Source organism: Mixophyes fleayi, chromosome 3, assembly GCF_038048845.1.
Source record: "Mixophyes fleayi isolate aMixFle1 chromosome 3, aMixFle1.hap1, whole genome shotgun sequence".
NCBI lineage: Eukaryota > Metazoa > Chordata > Amphibia > Anura > Limnodynastidae > Mixophyes > Mixophyes fleayi.
This window is the reverse complement of record NC_134404.1, coordinates 177757635-177781036: the sequence shown is the minus strand read 5'-3', so window position 1 is coordinate 177781036 and position 23402 is coordinate 177757635. Positions and strand designations below refer to the sequence as shown.

At 37.2% G+C, this 23402-nt stretch overlaps 1 protein-coding gene across 1 annotated transcript; it reads right to left on the bottom strand.

Moving 5' to 3' along the window:
* Positions 1-10765: 10765 nt before the first annotated feature.
* POU3F2 (POU class 3 homeobox 2) lies at positions 10766-14173 on the bottom strand. Its single transcript, XM_075202817.1, has one exon. The coding sequence runs from the start codon at positions 14082-14084 to the stop codon at positions 12930-12932; it is 1155 nt and encodes a 384-aa protein (XP_075058918.1). The 5' UTR covers positions 14085-14173; the 3' UTR covers positions 10766-12929.
* Between the last annotated feature and the right edge of the window lie 9229 nt (positions 14174-23402).

Below are 23402 nucleotides of genomic sequence, written 5' to 3'. Positions count from 1 at the left end.
GTGTTCTTCTGTGTACTGTTCCTTACCTTCAAAACATCTGGATCAGACGAGAATCCCACATAAAAAAGAGACGATAGCCTCATACAGTAAAGTATGTCTTATAAATTTCTACACCAAGGGCCTGATGTAGAGTTGGACGTAAGTCTAAATGATCAGTGCATAAAGCACTTTTAGCCATGAATCACTTTGCACCTCGACTGAGACGGATCACCAGTTTGCACCCCTCTGCGCTTAGAGAGGTGGAACAGGAAGGTAGTGGGCGATCCTAGCAGTGTAAAGGCTGTTCATGCTCTTTACATGCTATGCTGTGTTGAAAGCTGCAGCAGATAGGTCTCTAGGAGATGTATCTTTTGCAGGTGCTTTCTGCTGGTGCAACAGACCTTGCAGTATTTTAAAAAAAAAAGTAAAAAAATAATTAAATTTAAAAAAGGTTTGCACCCCCTCCCAATTAGCAAAACCAACCCTAGTGCTGTTTGGGGGGGGGAGAAGCGTGATGATTTTTTTTAATTCATTTATTTATTTATTTATTTTTATTTATCTGATTACAGGGCTGCTGTGACTGATACAGCTAAGTGTATCATGCAAACCGGCCCATAAGGCAGATAAAGAGGTGTGTTTGTGACACACAAATCTTTACTAGGAATTAGTGTAAATTACTAGATGCAATTTGCACTTGCGATTTCAGTGTAAATTGCATCCAACACTGCATCAAGCCCTAAGTGCTCAAATTAATTATATATTATGGTATGCATACACCAATATTCATATGGAGAGCAGGTATCCAACAGTTTTCCTTATACCCTTTATGTATTTATGTACATATTCTCATATTATAAATCCGGGAAACACCTCTGAGATAATATCCTTAGTGCATATATATATATATATATATATATATATATATATACCATTCAGACTCCCAAAAAAAGGAGAAGAACAGTATCTGAGTGCACTACCCTTAACACTTCATACCCATTTTATTTGAAATAAACTCACATCTAAAACACAGTATCAAAGCATACAGCATACATATCTCCTGAGGAGAAAAATTGCAGCAAGTCTTCCTCCCAGATACTCTGAGGGCAGATGTCATTGTAAACAGACATCGTCATCTGATTTTCCTCAAAAACGATCAAAGGTAAGTTCAATTGCATTATTCCTCTTATAACCAACGCGTTTCAATACCTGATAGGATTTTTTTTCAAGGTTGGAAGATGTATGCTTTGATCAACCAGTATTCATTTATATTTATAGTTTGTATAATCATGTATATATTTTTTTATCCATAAAAAGCAGCAAAAAGAAACAAAACCTATAAATAGAGCTGCATAAGTAAAAAAGCATTAATTTGCTTTAGCTGTTTGCCTGTGTGCTCCAAGAAGTGAGGGCTGTTCATGTGCGTTAAAATAACCAAAAGATAAATGCCTAGTAATCCCCATGCGCACAGTCAGTAATGTGGTGCTCATGTGCATGGTGCGTTAACTGTTGATTGACAGGACTAATACACTAAAGTTAATCAAAGGTAAAAAACAAAAAGCATGGATTAAAAAATGGTAATAAACGACATGCTTATTAAAGTCAAACATTAATTATTACAATATAAATAAATATATAATAAATATAAATAATATATAATAAAAATGTCATACAAAAACATGTTTTGGGCATATGGAAAATGATATAATTTGTTGAGAGAGAGTACTCATTAGCTGCGTAAGGAAAATCTGTAGGTCTATCAGTAAATAGATGAAGAACCTAAAAACTATGCGACAGCTTTTACACTCTTTGGGCCTTGTGTAGAGTTGGACTCAATTTCTGTCGAAAATGAAGGCGTAAACTACATCTGACATAAAGACACATTTTACACGGACATGTTGAACTGGACATATCTCAGCTGATCATCATCATTATCAGTTCGTAACTTACACCAGTGGTCGAGCTCCCACAAATTTCCCATCTCCTGACAGGCCCATCTGTGTCTGAGTCTGTCTACATAAGTTATATTTGCTCCAACATGCCCATAATATATTTTGCCTACACTTGCACTACCCCTCCTTCCCCCATTCCTTCAATATCAAGTGATCATAAGTGCAAGATGCGACTCAGTCATCATGTGGCTGCAACTGTAACTAGCGGTTTGTGTACATGCTCAGAAGTAAAAAGCGTATTATATGGCACATTGCGTCCGATTCTACATAGACCCCTTGGTATTGAATAATTTGTCATTTTCAACATGTCTGTTGTGGTTTTTATGTTAATGTGGATGCTACATACAATAAGCATGTTTTCATTAGTCATCTTTATGTGCTTTTATTTAATAGTTTGAATTTTCTTTACAGGATTCTAACATTGCACCAGCCCATTTCAAGTGACTGAATATGTATGCATGTATGTACTGTATGTTTATAATATATATATAATGTATGTATGTGTATGTCTGTTTTACTGCCCATATAATGTAGTGATAGTAACAAACTTTCTGCTGGGAAGTAATTTTGCATTAAGTATATGAGACCAAATTGGGTATTGGTTGAAGGAGAAACAAATGTAATTACCTCTACTTAGAAGATGACATGACATATTTAGACATAAACCTAGTTATACATAATGACCCCATATTTGTTGTTGGTTTGCAACTGTAACAAACATGCATAAACCTTCATTCACACAAATTCCTTACACCTGAGGCCAGTGCCCCCAAAGTATCTTATTAAGTAAAGAAACAAACCAAAACATATCTACAACTTTCATCATAGAATCATTGGCTGTTTTATAAGACGTTTCAAATATAGGTAAACTTCCTAATATACTTTGTGTAGTTAGGATGTTATTCCCAGAAGACATCAATGATTGCCTTCTTTCTGGTAAGGCCCGTTACTCTGTGATATATGATTGTTTTAGCCACTATTTCTTTGTTTAGTGCTGCAGTAAACAATTCATCATTGTAGAGCATAAAGATATAGTGGAAGGAAGCTCCAGCGTGAATGTAGAAAGCAAATCACTGGGATTACAGCAAGTTATGTATTCACTGTTGTCTCTTCTTCTTTTTGCAAATAGGCTTCAGTTTGCAACATGTGACATTTATGCTGTCTAGTTAACTGTGAGAAAATTGTTTGCCCTTCTATTATATCCACTGCAGCTTAAAGGTTAGTAAGCACGGCAATAAAAATGGAGAGGTAAAATTAGCTACACGAAAATGTAAAAGGGGAGATAATGGAATGGGTAAGAAAGGGGCTGTATAATGGAACTGCCTAATACTAATGATTTGTAAATGTTTTTTTTCCCTCTGAATTAGTGTGGCTGTATGACTGCAGAAAGGCGCTCATCTAATAAGATGCCCTTTGACTAGAAGCTTTTTCTCTTGTCTTTTTTCTTACTCATTATGTATGGAAGATACACAAAATCGAATATCCATAGACTATGTCATCTTTTGTTAAACTCTGCAACAGTAAGAGAAAAAAAAAAAAAATAATTCTGCAGGGTGTGCAGATTCAGAGATGCTCTTATTAATGAGACGATGATGGTGAAAGCAGTTTGAACTCTCGCTTTGTCGTGGGGCAAAATCGGGAAAACCTTCAGTATTGTAAGAGCATCAATTAACCTACGGGGGTGTTCAGTTCAAAACACTGAGACGATGATTAGAATTATTACCGAACAATATTATTACAGATGAAAATATGCAATATTGTAAAACAGAAACCTTAGCGTTATTTCAACCATTTCCCCATCATGATATAAAAGCTGTCAGTTCTCTATCAACCAGTGATTATTCTACGGTCCTGTTAGTCCGCTGTGGTCTATATTTGTGGAAATATTATCTATGTAGGGTTTGTGTTTAAAATAATGCTATACCATTACTCTCCTAGTACAAGGACATAGAAGTTGACAGCTTTTTAAAAGGGTTGGTCTACTCCTAAATGAAATTAATCTAGTCAATGAAATGTAACATATATTAAAATATTACTATCATAAATATATGCAGCTTTTTCTATTAACCTTCTCCAGTCTGGAAACACCAAAAACAGTCTTTGTACTTGCGTAGAGGACAGCTTTGTCAGACTGGTGCTTACATTTCAAACTGGCATTTAAATCTATTATCCCCCAGTGTTCAGAGCATCAGCTGCACAACAAGAAGCAAATTCAGAAGGATTGTTGGGAAAGATCAGTCAGGATGAGAGAGTTATTTGAGGAGCTTGAAGAAGGACAACTCCTGGAACAGTTGTCAGGACGGAAACAAGACAAGCTTAATTTGAGCAGGCACCAGAAATACTCTGAGAGAGGGAAGGAATCAGAAATCTAGGGAAGAAAGTAATAAACAGAGAAGGGAGATCTTGTGAAGCTCAGGTCCTATTGAATCAAAATATCAAACGTGAGGCTGCTTGTTGTGAGAGTCTTTGAAGATGGTATTGTCACTGGCTCATCTAAAGATACATCTCACCATACCAGCGCTGCACTGTCACAATACAGCCTGTCCTGTGATCACTCCTCCAAACCTTCAGAGACTTGCAAATTATTTTCCTCCTGTCACACTTTCCTGTCAATGAAAAGTTCCCACAAATATAAAAAGTACTTCGTTTTATAGTGATCTTAGAAGAAATATAAAGTGTGAGTATGTAGTGTACTGGGTCAAGGCTGTTGAGGGTGATCTAAGTACAGGGATTGTATTTCATATAAACGAATGCATTTTTATACAACTCTGCATCATAAATGAAAACCAGCTTCCCTGGTAAGTCCCGTGTTCGGTGGTATCATATAGTACTGAGTGTGTGATGGAAATGAATTAAAATGCAAAGTCTTCAATAATGCGATAGTTACACCTCTAGTATAACTCTAACGTAACTGTACTTATTTTTATTGAATCATAAATATGACGAATACCACCAAAGATATTTTTGAAATAGCAAGGATGTTGTTAAATCCTAATTGTGAATAATAAGTGTATCAGAGTTTTTATGTATATGTTTAGATACTTGTATGTACAGCTGAGAAAAACGCAATTTATCAAACACACACCTCACAAATATATTGTGTATATATAAAAATTTCCTAAATAAGTTTAATCAATTTCATTATTTAAAAGCCCCTCACGCTTGTCAACCATGTGGAGTAAGTAGCATAGCTTTAAGTTTGACGCCTCAAAAAAAAGACCAAGATTAGTGGTTCGTATGTCCTTGATATAAATCATAGACATTAAGATTATATATTTCTATAACATGATGGTATGTTCATTGGCTGCTGACAAAATGAACGTGTGTGTTACGGAATTTAGACTGTGAACGCTAATGGGGCAGGGACTGATGTGATGTCTACAGCGCTGCGGAATTGGTAGCGCTATATAACTGATGATGGTGATTATAATTAGAAAATTATTGATGTATGATTAGTCTATTTGCATTTCTTCTATATGACTGATATGTGATGTGGTTGACTGAGCTCTGTTCTGTACTGCATCATGTTTGGGCTCTACTACGTAAGTCACAAGCCAAAGTGGAAAAAGCATTACTACTTTTTGATCAGCCTATCTAAAAGTATTTTCAAGCAGTACTAGTCTGCAATCGATAGAGGTCGCTAAAGCTCTTTTATTCCACACCAAGTGGACTAAACAGCGAAAGAAAATAACAGTCTTCAGTAATAAAGTACCATGGGAAAAACATCAAAGCTAAAATAACACCACTTGTATTACAAAGCTTTCACACATCGAACTTATATGATTCAATATACACAAGTAAATGTTTGCCCAAACAGCCGAGCGCTCAGTTTTGTCTTAACGTATGAACAAATAAAATCTGTAAGCAAACTGTTGTGATATAAATATGAAACAACATTAAATCGTATACTAGGCTGTAGGCATTCGTGTTGTGAGCGCAGGCAAAGGTGCAATCTATAGAATGTTCTACTTAACCTATATTTATATTATACATTTTACAGATTGCATAGGCCAACATTACTGGAAATTGATTATAAAACACATTTTTTTGTATTTGTAATTTGTCTCTAAAACAATTAAATGTGTATAACTGAAACAAAATTACGACTCCATGTTATAATGCTACGAAAAGCTCTTTATATGAAACTATCTAACCGGCCACCTGCTTGTACATGGCTTGTGTAGGTCAACATTTCATATGCTACCTAAGAATAAAATACAGAATTGCAAATGCTGTTTCTGAAAATGGTATGGCAGAAAATTCCACTCTGATTTATTTCAACACATTACCCACATCGCATTTGCTCTGATAGCTATAAATTTCTATATTCATGCTATCATTTAAATAAAACACATTATTAACTCACTACAGGGAGTGACGCAGAAATGCTGGGTCTCAACACTCAATCTATATAAGCATACTGTAATCTCACTAGCTAGCTGAATGCTATTCTCAGGCAACAACAGCAGTTTAGTGAGAGTACAGGCTGCAGCTGTGAGGCCATTCAGTGATTTCATGTAGTCTTGTGCCACTTTAATCCTAGAAGCTAACAACAACTGATCAATAGCAGATTGTAATTTAGGTAAGAAATAATCCCCGTATACTGTTTTATACTGAACTTTACTAAACTGCAAAAAGTATGTACAGAGTGAGCAAGAGGGGATTTAAGTTTTAATTACAATTCCCTCTCGAAAAGCAATGTGTGATTACCTGATCTTATCAATTAATAGTAGCATTAATTTAAAGCTTGTGGGACACAATTACAGAAAACGTAGTTACATTGAGGAAAAAAAAGCAATTTGGCTACACCAATGCAGAAACATAAGTGATTTATTGTTTAACTGCAGTTATTAACTTGCGTTGAAACATACACCTTGGCCACACCCAAACGTAAACAATCTACTAAATTTAGCATATCTATGTAACACTAATATGTAATAACATAATAGATCAATGTCTGAGCATATCTATATCATTTGTGTAAAGCATTTATATATATATATATATATATATATATATATATATATATATATATATATATATATATATATATATATAAATGTGTGTGTGTGTGTGTATATATATATATATATATATGCAACTGCAATGTGCTGAACAGTTATAGGGGTGATGTGAGCAGGCGTGTTTTTATAAATAAGTGTTTCATGAAAGAAAGCTAGGGACTGTCGTCTCAAATCAAGTAGAAAACATTTCAATACACTAATTGCTGTAATTAGAATAATACGTCTCTGCTTCTATGGGGTAAGACAATGTGTACAAACAAGTTTATTTAATATATACTGTTAATCAGTGATGCGTGTGTGCTTGAATGTTTAGTGCAATACATGTAACCTCAGTCCGCCCAGACAATCAAATACAAATTAGTTTGTTAATGGATGTTCTGCAATACGCCTGCAAACCGCAGGCAGAGGAGGGGGGCACAGAATTGGCCTTGTGTGTGTGCAGCAGGTCCCCTACTGACCAGAAAGCAGCTCTCAAATAACTGCTCCTGCATTGGTGCAAATGGTGGAAAAGGGAAAGGGAAAAACTTGGGTGGCTGAGAAAAGTGCAGAATTAAGCGCTAATTAGCGTAACATAGTTATCGCACGGCGCATGCTGCAGCAGTGTCCAGCGCTTTCCTGTAACCGCAGCGCTGTAGAGATGATAATCATTTTCTGTTAAGCAGACTTTGACTTTTAAAGGTCCTTTGACACTAGTAAAAAAAAAAAAAGAATCGCAGTGATCTGCTCACAAACACATACTGACAGCTGTTTCTCAATTAATACACACCACAACAAATCTGCTGGGTGTATACTAATTTTCATCTATCTTCGTGTACAAAGCACAACACCATATTAATAATTGAACGTGTCACAATACAATATGCCAAGAGCAAAATACAATCAAACAGTTATACTGGAAGAAAAACATGTAAATATTATATTCCCTTCCCGCTACAGGTTCAACATAAGACATTTCTCAATATCAAGCATTAAAATACTAAGGGATTATTAAGGATGCAAGGTATCTGATAGCTAATTCATAAATAAGTGAATGCCAGGTCATTAGAGAAGAGACATACATACACAAAAATGCGATGTCCTTATAGACACCTTTCTATAATAAATACAATTTATATGCATCAAAAGGGATATATATATATATATATATATATATATATATATATATATATATATATATATATATATATGTGTGTATATATATATATATATATATATGTATATATAACCCACCATTTACAGTTAGGCGATCAATATTGAATTTTGGCTTTGCACAATTTGGAAACAGTCCATACTTGAAGATTATACAACATGGCAGCATGTATTAACACTTTAGTGCATGAAAGACCCGCAATTGATGTATTTGTTGTTATTCTTTACAAGCTTCGATAATATTGGTAATGAAAAAAACTCTTTAAGGTTCAACATAGCATTCTGTATTTTACATTATGTACTAAAATCGCGTTTATTCATTGTTTTTGTGGACCATACATTATGATTTGCTCAATGTTTTTTTATGCAATAAGTGTAAACTACACAAAAATGCTACTTTCAATCTACATAATTCCGTATAGCCCAAAGATTGCAAAACAAGACAATATACCTACTATTAAACTCCTTTTCATTTATATTCAAAACTAAATTGAATATGTCAGATTTGAGCACTATACCATAGTATTATTTAAAAGCACGCACTCTTTAAATATGCATTAAGATGCACGCAGAAAAGGAATTTAGAGAAGGTGGCAGTAGTTTTCTAATATTAATCAAATTCATTTTTTTTCCTCTGTTCTTCACAAGAATTTTCAAAGTGACAAAAGGTCTATTTGGTAGCTAACACGTGTTTCCCTTTTTTGGGCCTTTTGAAATCCCTTTGAGGACAACATAATATTAATATGTTTATCCTTTAGAATCTAATATAAACATGAATGTGTGTGTATATGGATTTATGTGTGTGTGTGTATGTATGTATGTGTGTATATATATATATATATATATATATATATATATATATATATATATATATATATATATGATAAAATGTGTATCTGTCTCCCTGACTATGTAAAAATAATAAATCAAGTAAGGTTTATACAGAAAGGCAAATTAAATGCAAGCCGTTGATCTTTCAAATTATTTAACGAAATATAACTTTCCTACTGCGCAGCCGGATTAATATCCACATGATATCACAAGTGAATATGGTTACAAAAAAATTGCCATTAAAATGTGGCTTTGCGTACTGTATAGGAGGAAGCAGTGTCAGGCAGAACGGTGGCATGGTAAAGAGACATAATCCGCAGGCACTTGTTTACTAACAACCTGCCCAAGGCACTAGCACTGTTAAACATCTGTGACTACTGCTAACACAAGACTCAAATCCCAGGGTGAGGCCTTCTGTGGATACACCAATAAAACAAAATAGGCTTTGTGTCCACTGTGGACATATAAATGGACAATATACACAACACGGCTGGGGATGTCAGATTATGTTCTAGTTAAAAAAAAATATTATTTTGTTATTTCTATTATAAACGTGTTTGTGCTTAAGGATATTATGTAAACAACCTCAATACACGACAAATCATAAAAAGCACATTCATAACAAGCACCATGTAAACATCGGAAACAAATAAATACTGGAACTATTTTAGAAACAAAAGGCAAACACACAAATATTGTTCAGAATAAAATGAAACTGTGTTGTGTGACCCGCAATGTGCTGTCTGCCCCCATATATGTTAATTTGTATGAGAAGCACTCTGTGGGGTTTACAAGGTACTAAAGGCAGCCATCAATCAGAGCCCCAGTCTCAGCGAGGGGAGGCAGAAAGTGAAAGCCACAGTCAGAGGCCAGTGTCTTATCACCAGTCCACTGGAACGTCCTGCAGAGGGCACATGTGGCTTGTTTTCTGAACACTCTCTCGCTGGGATATTGACCACACCACTCAGATCTATACTCCGCTTAAACATTTTTACCCATCAGCATGTCTGCGGTCACAAAACACTTCTTCTTACTGTCACTTTTCTCCTAGACTATTGATAAGATCATTTAGCTGAATCTGAGACGCGTGTAGTATTATTGACTTAGAGTTAGAAGCGATGATCAAATATAATAACCCACAAAGTGTATTTGGACCTGCCCCTCAGATTTAATCTATCAAATATACCAATTACTTGAACGGTTCACATTGCTATATAATAATAGTAATAATAATAATAATAATAATAATAATAATAATAATAATTAATAATACTATAGGTATTCACGCTCTCATTAGGATCTAAACTTAAAAATATATATATATATATATATATATATATATATATATATATATATATATATAATTTTTTATGTATATTAGTGGAACCTATGCCATAGCAGCTCTATGCTTCCTAATTCAAACTATAACTATAGGAACATAAATAAGATATTCTGCTTAGCATAGTAACACCATTGAGATCAATTTCACTACATCTATTGTTTTTCCTAGTCGTCTGAATTCACTTGCACTTTGCAAAATATGCTAAACATTTTGCTGAATTATTTTCTTCTGTACATAATATGTTTTTTTATATAACACTATTATTGGTAAGAAAAGCGTCAAATTCTGTGTCATAAAATGTGAAAATGCCTATGCACCCTTGAAGCATAACTGCAATCTATTTTCTCTTGTTACCACCTTGACATTTTGCAAACAATGAATATTTTTGTTCTGTTTTTACTTTCTTTTAAAAGAAAGAAAATAAATAAAAGCGTTGTTTTGTGGGATGAATGGACGAAATGATAATTCAATAACTTGAGTAAACTGTGAAGTTATTCTGCATTTTTTATGTAGATAATAAAATAGTACTTTAACATAAATATATAAGGATATCTGCATTTTATTCCTCCCCCACAAGCACATTCAAAATATTCCAAAACAAAATGTTTGAAGAGTCTGACAAAAATGTACATCTTTATATAGATTGGATTCACCTACCTCGAAAACCAAAACAAAACAAGTTCCAGAATAGTTTTTCCTTTGAAGAAATAAATACACAGTGAGGCAGGCCAATTTAAAACGATATGAAAAATATTTCCCTGGGCAGCATTAAAAAACATAGACAAAATTAAGGTTTAAACTAGTCTGCATTTTATAAGAGACATTTTAAACATATGTACATAGTTCGATTTAATGGATAAAACAACATTCGGATACTTATAAAGTACAAGTACCCCGTCTCCAACTAAACTGGTGTCATTTCTGTAGCACTCGCCCCTAACACATCAATGAAGTTTGTCAACAAGTTTAACTCTTTTGTAGCCGATATGCTAAATAACTCACACAATATCTCAGTGCTCGCATGGCAATCAGTTGGGGAGAGAGCAGATATAAGCAGATGTAAAGGCTCACAATGTATATCTTTGCATTAATAGGAAGTTTAGGCGAATTCAAGTTGCTACACTGTATATTATAACTTTTCCTTCCATCTCTTCTAATATGCAATAACTTTCTTTCAGTAGCTGCTTTGGACAGAGGCGTTTCAATAAGAGCTAAGATGTGGACTGAAGCCTCATTTATCGCCACTAAACCCTTTTGTTTTGAGAGCGCTAGCGGTTTACCTCCAAGATAATGTCAAAAGAATTCAGTTTTGAGACAATAGAGTGAAAAGAGATTGAAATGGGTAGCTCCTTTGTCCCCTCGCCTCTTTCCCACCAGGGATAAAAGCAAGACCCTAACAACTCGAACATCTGGCGAAAATAAAATATAAAGCTAAAAAAACTAACATCTTTCATCAAAGCCATAGCAGCCCGCGTCCGCTAGCTGAAAGCGAGTGTAAAAAAAAAATAATTCACAAGGCGAATTAAAACAAAAATTGTAATAAACTAAAAATAAATACATTGACTGTATTAAACTTTTTAATTAGAAAAAAACTAAAAAAAAAAAATAGAAGAAGAAAAATATCTCCTGGCCTGTGCACTACGCCGGCATAAATATTAAATTAGAAAATATTATTTCTAGGATTCTAAGGTCACCAACTTCTATGGCATGAGATACTGATATAACATAGCATTGTATTCAGCATTATCTCCAAAAAGTACGCTGACTCTGGTGCATTATTTTGCACCTTTTCCGGAATACACTTAACCTCCTCTAGGATCTCAGGCCTCTTTGGTAAATGAAGCAATCAGAGGACACATTGATTTTTTTCCCCTCTCTTCCATCTTCTGTGCCTGAACACTGCATGAAATGAAGTTTACTCAACATCTTAAAAGTATCAAATAATGCGATTTTTAGGATGGCCCGTGTGCAACCCTGTAGGAGTACAGTTAGTATATAGTTAATATAACGTGACATCAATGCTGCATATTTTTCGGGTGTGCAGTCTATTGTCCCATGTAAAGCTGCCTATCTCGGAAGGGGTAAATAAGAATAACACAGCGTTTATAACACAATGTTTATAACAAATGTCCACAAACACATAGGAACTTAAAACAATGAAGAACACGGTAACATAGTGTTATTAACCCAATGGTTAGCTTAAAAAAATGCTCCCTGTGTAATTTGTCAGTCTATTCATGTTTATTTATTTATTTTGTCAAATAAATCTTCTTTGAATGATTCATGTAAACTTCAATTTCCTTGCAGTGCAAATTTAGACTCATAAATATTGTCAATGTTGTAATTTGTTTGTTGGTTAAAGGGCTCCACATTAAATTGACATAGAAATTAGCACTAAGCATCATTCCAGGGAATAAAGCTAACTCTTGCTTTAACCAATGTTTATCGTGTGTATCTGGGTGGCTTTTCTTTTTTCAGCTCCTGACATGTTTTTTTTGTGTATACTCACTCTACTCCATTGCCTGGGTAGTCGCCTGTAAAGGTCAAAACACATCACAACACCTGCTACCATTTATGATAGTCCAGTGAGTTGTTATGTTCTCGGATAGTATCAAAAGGACAATCAAAAGTTCTAAGTGATTGGTCATTGAGGATTCACTGTACAGGAGTCTGAACTCCGTGGTGTGGTGGTGTGTCTCTGCTAGCCCCATATACATCCTCTGCCCCTGGAATAGTCCCTCCCGGTGGTGTCATCCGTTTCTCTTTCTGTCTCCTGTTACAAAACCAAACTCTGACCACCTCCTTTTCTAACTGTAGACTGTCCGCAAGTGAGGTGATTTCCTGGGCAGATGGCTTGGGACACTTAAGGAAATGACTTTCCAAAGCCCCCTTCACGCTAACCTCAATAGAGGTCCTCTTTTTTCTTTTTCTCCCCTGAGCTGCTATCTTGTCTATACTGGTGGGGCTTCCAGAGGACGAGTCCGCCTCTTCCAGCCACTTGTTCAACAAAGGCTTGAGCTTGCACATGTTCTTAAAGCTCAGTTGCAGGGCCTCGAACCTGCATATGGTTGTCTGGGAGAAAACATTGCCATACAGGGTGCCCAGAGCCAGTCCAACGTCAGCTTGCGTAAATCCCAGTTTGATTCTCCTTTGCTTGAACTGCTTGGCAAACTGCTCCAGATCATCCGAAGTTGGGGTATCCTCATCTGAGTGGTCGTGATGTCCCTGGTGTTGGGAGTGCTGCTGCTGCTGCTGCTGAGGCTGAGGCTGCTGTTGATGGCCGTGGTCGCCGTGGTGTTCCTCATGGGCATCCCTCAGCCCGTGGTGATGCATGCCTTGCCCAGAGCCTGGGTTTATCATGCCATTCACCGTGAAGGTGGGCTGGGAGTAGATCAGACCCTGGCCGTTGGTGGATGCCATGCTGGGCAAGTGAGCTGAGGTGGTGGTCCTCCATGCCCCTGCACTATGGTGGTTCCCGTGTGCTGGGTGCACCAGATGAGGACCTCTACCCTGGTGCTGTAACGAACCAGCGTTGTGCAGCTCCTCCCTGCTGGGCTGCACGGTGGGCTTTATGTCCTGTTGGCCCAAGGGACTAGTGGACCAGGGTGTTCCATCCCCGTGAGACAGAGCTGTGATCCACTGGTGTGCGTGGCTTAGGGGGTGCCCATTACTCTGCAGCGTGTAATCGCTCTGCAGCAGAGTCTGTGCATCCCTGTATCCGGAAGCCTGCTGCATGCCACCGGGCTCCGCATGCACGATGGAAGAGCTGGAGCTCAGCAGGTTGTAGTGGTTAGACGCTGTGGTCGCCATGACTCTCTGAGCCCGACTGATAGCACTGGTTAAAGGAGCCGAGCATTTGACAGCTACTTCCCCTCGCCCCAGGCACCCCTCTCTCTCCCCTCTCCTCTGTGTCTCTGCCCCTCTCTTCCCTGCAGCAGCTTGTGCCTGTGCACGCGTCCATGGCACCACCTCCCCGGACCCCCCATTGGTTCCTCCTCTTTGATTTACGTGGATACCATTAGCAACCGAGGACAGTCTGGTGTGCTCATTGGTAGCCAGATCGATGCGTTCCTCCCACCCCTCTTACCAACATGCAAGTTACTGCATCCACATGGAGAAGGAGCAATAAGAGAGATGCTTTGTACATCACATAACCTCTGCATCTCCATAAGCCGGTATACTCAGCGCTTCAGACATAAGCTTGGAAATAAAGTAATTAAAGAAACCATTCTTTTTTTTTTCTCTGTAAGGATCCTATGATGTATCCTATCCTATCCTGATGTAGCAGTATTCTGTACTATTAACAAATACAGCAGAGTGCATGTTATTCAAGTTCCTGTATCACCGACATCTTACTTCTGGTATGTTTTCTCTCCTTTATCTTTACTAAAACTTAGAATAAAAAAATGCGCATTTGGTTGTAGGTTATTAGGAGCACTGGTGCACAGCAAGTCTTTGATCACTGCCAGATGGGTCGCTGTGTGACACACGCAGGCAGCCCTGGAGACACTGTGCTTTTTTTTTCATCTGTCTTCTTTTACCCCCTTCTTCTTCTTCTAATCAATTCATAACGATTATAGAGATTTTACTTTCAGATTAGCTTTTGTCAGTTGCCCAGCATCATGCAATAGCACTGCGACTGGTGAACAGAGATGATGTCACTGTAATTATCTGAAATGTCATTATGAGAGTTAAACCATGGAATCGGGCTAACCTGCTGCTTTCATCGCAGCCAATGACTGAGGAAGCTGCTGCTGCTGTAAGTGGTACCTAAAGGACAGGATGAAACATATTTCCAGCAGGTGCATGCATGTAAGCATTGGAGAAAAAACTGTGTGCGAGAGAGGACAGCAGAGGGGTTATAGAGGATAATTACTGGGATGTTGGGTTAACTGTTTTCTATCTAGCTACCTTTGCGCTGAACATTTAATACAGACAACAATATTCCTTGGTGTATGGTTAACTGCCATCTTCCTATTAGAATAGCTTTTAATTATCGTCTTTATTATTTCTGGATCGATCTGTGGAGTACACAGCGTGTGTTTCTATTACTGTACCTAGATTAGTTCTTGGCAATGTCATGTGCCTCCACTACATTGCTTCTAATAACTTATATTTTATATCTATCTACCTATCTATATATATATATATATATATATATATATATATATATATATATATACACACACACACACCTTGTGTGCTGATCACTGGGATCTGGTCCATAGATAGTGCAAAGCATGGGATATCAAATATAATGTAAGCGTGGGAAAAAGTCCATGAACTTCTCAAGTTCAAATGAAGCAAGTAGACTGTATGAAATAGCATATTCTTTACCACATGATCATTAAAGGTATATGGATAATTGGCGTACACACGATTTATCAATTAGTAGTGATCACAGTTGACAGTTCCCGGCTGTGTCTTTTGTCCGAAGTGTATGGGACTGATATAGGATACGAATGTACTTATTACAGTGTCGTTCTAAACTCTGGACTATCAACATTGAGGTGTGATACGAGGACACACCGTGTAATGTGTTTGCATACAAGTAATGTACTTGTTCCATTTCATCTGGTACAATGTGGTTCTTTTGTTTAGATATATACATTTTTTATACTTGTATAGTACAATTAGCATATAAGTTGTATGGTTAGCTGCATCAATTGAAACAGAACACGTAGTAAGTGGCTTTGCTGCTGTCTATTGTCGCTCTGATACAAAACTGATTTGTCACTGGTCTACACGAGGGGCTGAGTACACAGGTACAGTGATAAAAGGGATGATTACTATTTTATACTGATTATTATTAAAGGACTCACGCACATGTTCCTATGCCTTTACAGCTGTGGTACAACGTACTACAATCTCATTACCACACGCCATTTAGGCAGAATGTTAAATGTTAAAACGTCTTCCTGACAGTGAAAGAAAGGAAAGCTTTACTGTTAATCAAGCAAAGAAATGGTTAAATTTGAGGCAGCCTATAATCACTAATGGGCAACGTAGAATCACAGTGTCAGATAACATCAGCCAGAAGACTGTCAGGGGACTATATCAATATCCTGCGTGGTGAATGTAAAGTACAGGCGGTGCACTGCATTAACCGGACACAATGCTCTGCTGTAGATCTGCTGTCAAACCAGTCTTGCCAGTGCAGTGTGGATATTGTTAGTAGTGTACATTACAGCGGATATCATGTCACATTAATATATGGAAGATGTCCTGAGCTGGGTATCCCAAATAAAAAGTTTAAATAAAGTTCATCTACACAGCAATATGCATAACATATCCATCTGATTTATTGTCCCAGCCAGTGATCCACTGCATTACTCGTGGTCATGTAGTATTTAAAGTCTCTTCAGTGATATGGAAGTCATCGACTTCAGCTAAAACAACAAAGATACGACAGAGAAAAGCTATCACCGATTTCTCATGATCAAAACCAACCACAGTACACAAAATAATGCATAAAAGTCTATATGATTTGGTGGAGGGGTACATTTAGACTAATACTTAGAAAACTTAGCAAATATAACAAGTTTTATTAAACTTCGTTAACATTATCCCATTCCTTTTCCTACAATTAGCGGTGCGCTATTCGTTTAAATCCGATTAAAATACATGGTTGGCGGTTTCAAAGTCGAAAGTGACTGCTTCATCTAATGAAATGGCTGTAGAGAGGTGTACAGAACAGGTTATACATTAAGTTATATCCTCTGTCTGGTTGTGGCACTGGAAACTCTTCTTGAGCTTCCTGGCACTGGATTTAGGAGACACACCTCACACCTGGGTGTTTTAGTGGTCCTCTTAAGAAGGAACTATAAAAAGGCTTCAGTGATAGTAGTCCTAGAGGGAGAATGACTTGAGTGCTAGGTGCCTTATTAGCTGCCTGGAGATAGAGCTTCTCGCTCATGTTCCTTTAAGGTGAAGGCGATCCTGTGCGTGGGGTGCACTCTGCAGAGCTGGGTTCAGCTCATTCACGCTTCAAAGCAGCTGTACAAATACCAGGGTTGTGCTCCATTTCAAATGTAGGAGATTTCAAACAGCTCACACAATGCTTTCAACTACTGCATTAGCTAGCTTCGGACTTGTCAGATGCTATAACATTGAGACAGACGGATATCTCTCACACACTACGTCTAGATTATGTATGTACACCTTCACGAAACGTACCATAAACTGAACTCACATACATGTATTCAAGTCATCAAAAGAAATGCTAAATGCACAGATTCAGTCATTTCTTTTTAAAACAAAAACTGAGCACAACCCATTCACAAAAGTAAATATACTAAAAAAGTTAATATAATTAATAAGAGTAACTTTGCAAACTGCAGAAGGACAGTATAGCGCTAAGTATATGGCTGTAGGAATGCATAGATTAGATCAATACAATTTTCCCAATGCTTATTCATTATTTTGATTTGCGTATATGTGTAACTAAGACCCCTATTTTTTTTTGCTTTTACCAATATAATTGCCTCTTGCTCTGGGTACTCGCTTTGTTTAATAAAATACTAAGATTAAATAAGAAGTTTATGCGCACATCAAACAAAGCAGTCACTACATTTGCCAATAAATGATTGTTCAGCTGTCCAGATCCCTAGGAAAATAGTAGCTGGAAGGGTGAAGTTAAAAGATTTGTTTTGTTCTGTGGTTGCAATGACAAAACAAATAGGTTGAACTGCGAGGAATAAAGTGTTTTCCCAGTGGATTCCATTAGTTTTGTGTGTATGGTATATCCATTTTTGGTTCACTACCCTCAGATTGGTGGAGGAATGGGGTTGAGGCTTTAGTCTGTTTTACAAAGAAAACGAAGGTGTCTCTTTGTAATGCATATTGCTGGTCGCATTTAATGTAACCATTGTGAAGAGTGAATGTTTTGGTCTCCCCCACCCTTCCCCTTTTAACCTCCTCTGTTTAAGCCATTGAATGCCGCACACTCAGTGCATGTCTCCAGTCCTGCTCTCAGAAGACAAGGAGCCTGATTTGGTGCCTAAACCCAGCTCCTGAATGGGTCTTCAACTTTAAGGGCCAAAGGGACAAAACTGAGGCCCAGGCTTCACAAGTGATTGCTTTAAAAATCCCATCCGCACAAAGAGGCAGCTGGCTTCTCTAATGAAACAGCTAAGACTACAGTCTAAGGGATAAATTTATGACAAGTCTATAGCAACACTTGCTACTCGCTTTTCCCTAAGGCATATAGAAAACACATTTCTAAACAAAATGGATGGCAAATGGCTTAGACGTATCATAGCTTTTTCTGATATTAAAACATATTTCAAATTCATATATGTATCAGTTTTCAAATTACCCACTTTCCAGGTGCTTCTTTGACAGGATATTGATTCCCATAAGACAAATAAATGGAAGATTTTAACTGAAGTTCCCTAAAGTTACTTTGAGTGTATACATCTCCTAGTGTAATTTCAGCTGCATTTCTATATACTGCTCTATTAGTCATATGGATGGCTTGAAATGTATGGCATAAAATAGAGTGATTTTTAATCACAAAGCAACACTGATGAGCACTCTGTTTTGAATGGTTGACACCTGTGTTATAGTCTGTACATTAACTTGAGATAAAAGGCTGCCCACGTTATGTTATCAAAACAAAGGATATCTCATCAAGGCAACATTGTGACCAAATTGTTTGTTACACAGTAAAGCAGCTGACACAGATCTGATTGCTATCTGGAAGGCGCTGTGAATTTTAGGTTATTATGACCCCCTGTATATAATGCTCTTGCATTTATTTCGCTAGGACATGTTATGGTCTATCACGGTAAAATTATTTTATTTATTAGGATGTAGTGTAAACAGGCTATTACTTTGTATAATGCACATTAATTGCCATTTTAAATTGTATTATGCATGCTACAACATATTCATTGTTATGCTTACTGTTGGGCATTATATTGTATATTATTAATGTAATAGTGGTATATTATGATAATGGTAGTGTGGGTAGCATCGCCTGGGGGATTGTTTGTTTTGCAGCCACAATGCATGTAAATTGCCTTTTAGTGTTGAGGAAAGTACAGGAAACAACTTTTGTGTTGTTAAGGTAAGCGTTGTACACTTTTGTGATCCCAAGAAGCCACTTTGCTTTGTACATAAATGTGTCAATTGACTACTGTATGGAGCTGTATTGGAGTCTGACCTGCTGCTCTATGAAGTACGGTTATTGAGTGCACTAATGAAATGTTAATTCTCATCCTTTCTGGCAATGGGTGTTTTCAGTAAACAACCCAGAGAATGTGTGAAAGTGTAAGTGAATCTTATGAGTTCCTTTACATTATAGAAAATATCCTATTACTTATAATAAGAATACTGTCAAGGTGATCATATATTACAGTGCTCACATATAGTGGCACATGGTGACATGTAGAGTGCTGCAGTCAGGACACAATCTGGGTAAAATACAAGGTGTGCTGACTGAAAGGATCGTTTAAATAGGAAAGATGTGATCGCACAGTTTGATATTAACCCTTGCATTGCTCATGTGGTGTACACAATATGTAGACTTCGTCCACATATGTTACAGCTCAAGGGAGATCCCGGAATCCATTCAAGATCAAGATAACAAGATTCACTGATTAAAGTATAAAGAGAAAGTGTTCGACTGTACTAATTCCTGTTTGCAGGGTAGTGTGTCTCTCTCTCTCTCACACACACACACACACACACACACACACACACACACACTCTGTACAATTGGACACAAATTATATACACTATAACAGATATCTTAGTATTGGTGGTTTCACCACATTGTTCCATAGCTCCAGTAGAGAGAAAGGTGACGAGAGAGTGAACAGAGAGCAGTGTGACTGGATGGTCTTATTATAGAGATTAATGAATGATAACAGAACAGAATGATAGGGACTTACTGTATCGCACAGAAGTCACGTGCTTACTTAAGTCTTTATGCAAAAATAGGAAAACACATATCTGTACCAATATTAATACTTATAACACTACAATGGAAGTATGTATAGAGTGCACGCAATCAAGTTCACAATTAGAAAAAGTCTAGAATGAGACAATTTATTCCAATGTCCCTTATATAATATCCATCATGTTTGCATTATACTGCTAACCAACTTTTGAGTGACTGAAGCATCAAACCTAACCTTACAAACTGAGGTTTCCTACATCTGCTACAGTTTCTGATGTCAGGTCTGATGGTCCAGTCATTGAGAAGAACGGTAAAGCTAAAGTGACAACACGTTGACTGGAAAGTCACGCTGGAACTTATAGTTCCACAACAGCTAGAAAGCAGTAGTTGGGTTAAGTATGCTGTATACGATCAAGACTGTCACAGTAAGCCACGAATGACAAACTAAGACAGGAATACAGCAGATACTGCACCTATCATGATTTATATTGGGTGTGCATACTTTATCAGGAGAGTAATATATTTAAACGATAGTATGTCTTCATCTCAGCAGTTCTGGTAACACACTGCATAAATAATAAAGCAGCCACCCTCAAAGTATTCTTTTCTCTGATAACATATGATGTTCTTTAAAAGTTAATCAGTTCATAAGAAAAGAGGAAATGGATAATGATATTCACATTTAGAAAAAAAACTGCTTGAAAGAAATCACTGTAATGAAGAGAACATTTGTAGTAATTTGTTGATAATTATCACAATCACCAAATATTCGCAGAGGCTTTAACATTACGTGTTAAAAGAAATGGAAAACATATTATTTTAATAGTCTGATATGCAAACTATCGACCATTCAATTACAAGGCTTAATAATGCATACATGATGTGAGCTTGTTATTGAGACAAGGAGGTCTACGATAATTCACTCTAAAGACCGAGTGTGCTCTTACATCAAGTGAAATCCATTGCTGAGGACCAGGGGCCCCTGCCAAACTACAGTTAAGAGAATAAAAATTAATGGCTGAGAATCTGAGCGTTAAATTAACATTAATTATATGACCTGCCTGCTGGAAAGATTAAATTTCTTACACCCTAATTAGATAATGTCTCCTCATACATCAAACAATTTCCATTTGCATTTGCAGATTCCTGGATTAAAATGCAGAGAGGGGTTTCCTGAGCTGTTTTTCTCATGTTTTCAGCCTAGAGAACAACAGACACACGTCTCCTGATGGAGCTACAGGGCAGTGAGAGAATGAAGGAGGAGAGGGGGGGGGGACTTGGAACCTTATACTTAAAAATGTCCTGCGTCTACCTTTGGCTGGCACCATGGATTGCAATGGGGATATTACACATGCACTCCTGACTTATAGTGGGAGTATGTGTTTATATGTAAAGAAAAGCAAGGTCTACCCATAGTCATTCTTTTATAGCTAATGCCAATTGCATGTTTGTGGTATGCATTTTCTGCTGTAGTAGATGCTTGGAGAAAACTTGCAACAGGTGTTATTGGACAAAAAACAGTAGAGGGATATAAACATATTTTGGAAGCACACAAGGCCTGATTCATTAAGGAAAGTTCAGCAAAAAAAATAATACGTTTTCTTACTCAAGTTTTTTGGACAAAACCATGTTGCAATGCAAGGGGTGCAAATGAGTTTATTATTTTGCACATAAGGAAAATACTGGCTGTTTTTTCGTGCAGTACACATGTACTTGATAGCTTATTTGCACACTGAAATTTAAACTTGATCTAGAAAAAAAGGAAGTATTTTCTATTTATGCAAAATAATAAACTAAATTACACCCCTTGCATTGCAACATGGTTTTGTTCAGGAGAAACTTTAAGTAAAAAAAGAGTACATGAATCAGTCCCCTAGTTCTATCCTCAGAGTAAGCAAAACAGATAAAACAATAGGATGTTATTATTCTGAATGTCTATGTTCTTTTTTGTTTCATTTTATTTTGAGTTTGAAATGATAAAATGCACAAAATGGATAAAAAACTAATTTTTTCATTTAATTTCTTCTTGACATGCTAAACATAAGCTCAGAATTGTACTTAACTAGGTAGACAGTGGTACAGACCTAGGACATCACTGTCCATGGTGCTGCCCAGAGGGGACTTATATTTATTTCTTTACTTGTCAGAGTGAATTGACCACTTAGAGGCAGGTGATTAGCCAGTGCTGCTCTCACCCAATCATATGTAGCCACATCACACACCCAATTCAATTTCTTTTCTTGAGAGATCAACTTACACTACATCTTCTACCGGTGACAAGTGGACAAAACAAACATTTCCTGACTTATAATATAATGGTTTGTGGTTATTTATTTATGTTGATTAATCTTAATCCTTCCCTTCCTGTTGAAATGTTCTTTCCTAGGGGAGTATTCTATTACGTTTTGCGGCTGCGATTACGCATGACTGCGCATATAGGACCTCATTTAGAGTTGGACGCACAGTCCGTTTTAGGTGCACCTAATCAAAAAACACTACCACGCATGTGCAGAAAGCACAAAATCTGCCTGCATCTTGGACGCAATTAACACTTGCAACAGCTTGTGACTCACTACGAGAGAATGGGAGGAACGTGGAATTGTGAAGGCGTGACCATGTAAATACATCCTAGTCGCAGTGAGGCACAGACGCAACACACGTCAAAATAGGGCTAAAGCTGTGCGGCAGGAAATAGGTGGCACAAGCGTTAGCTAGCTGCAGGAACTGCTCACAGCTCGATAGAGTATTAAGAGAGGGACGCAACTGGGGTTGCTTGCCACTCGTAATACCCTACCAAGCTGCGGCACACTCCCACTCCTACACTTCTTAAACAGACTTTGCATCCGACTCTAAGGGGGTTATTCAATTGTTCAGCTTGACGGCCGAAATACTCGCGCTCTAAAACTATTACTGTTAATACAGTAAAATTGCGCTTAAAAACCGTTCATACGGTAATTTACTCGCTGAATTTCAGCTCGCAGCTCAGGGAGCTGCGAGCTGAAATTCAGCGAGTAATTACTGTATTAATGGTAATAGTTGTAGAGCGCGAGTATTTCGGCCGTCAAGCCGAACAATTGAATACCCCCCAAATGAGGTCCATAAAGCGTCATTACAGTAGCACAAAATCGCGGATTTCACAATGTTGCGGTACAGGGACCCATGCGGCCGTGCATAATCGCGTCCGTGAATTGTAATTGAATACCCCCCCCTAATGTCAGTTGGTT

Coding starts and splice junctions, on each gene's coding strand:
- POU3F2 (XM_075202817.1), bottom strand. CDS start 14,084: ATGGCGACCACAGCGTCTAACCACTACAACCTGCTGAGCTCCAGCTCT.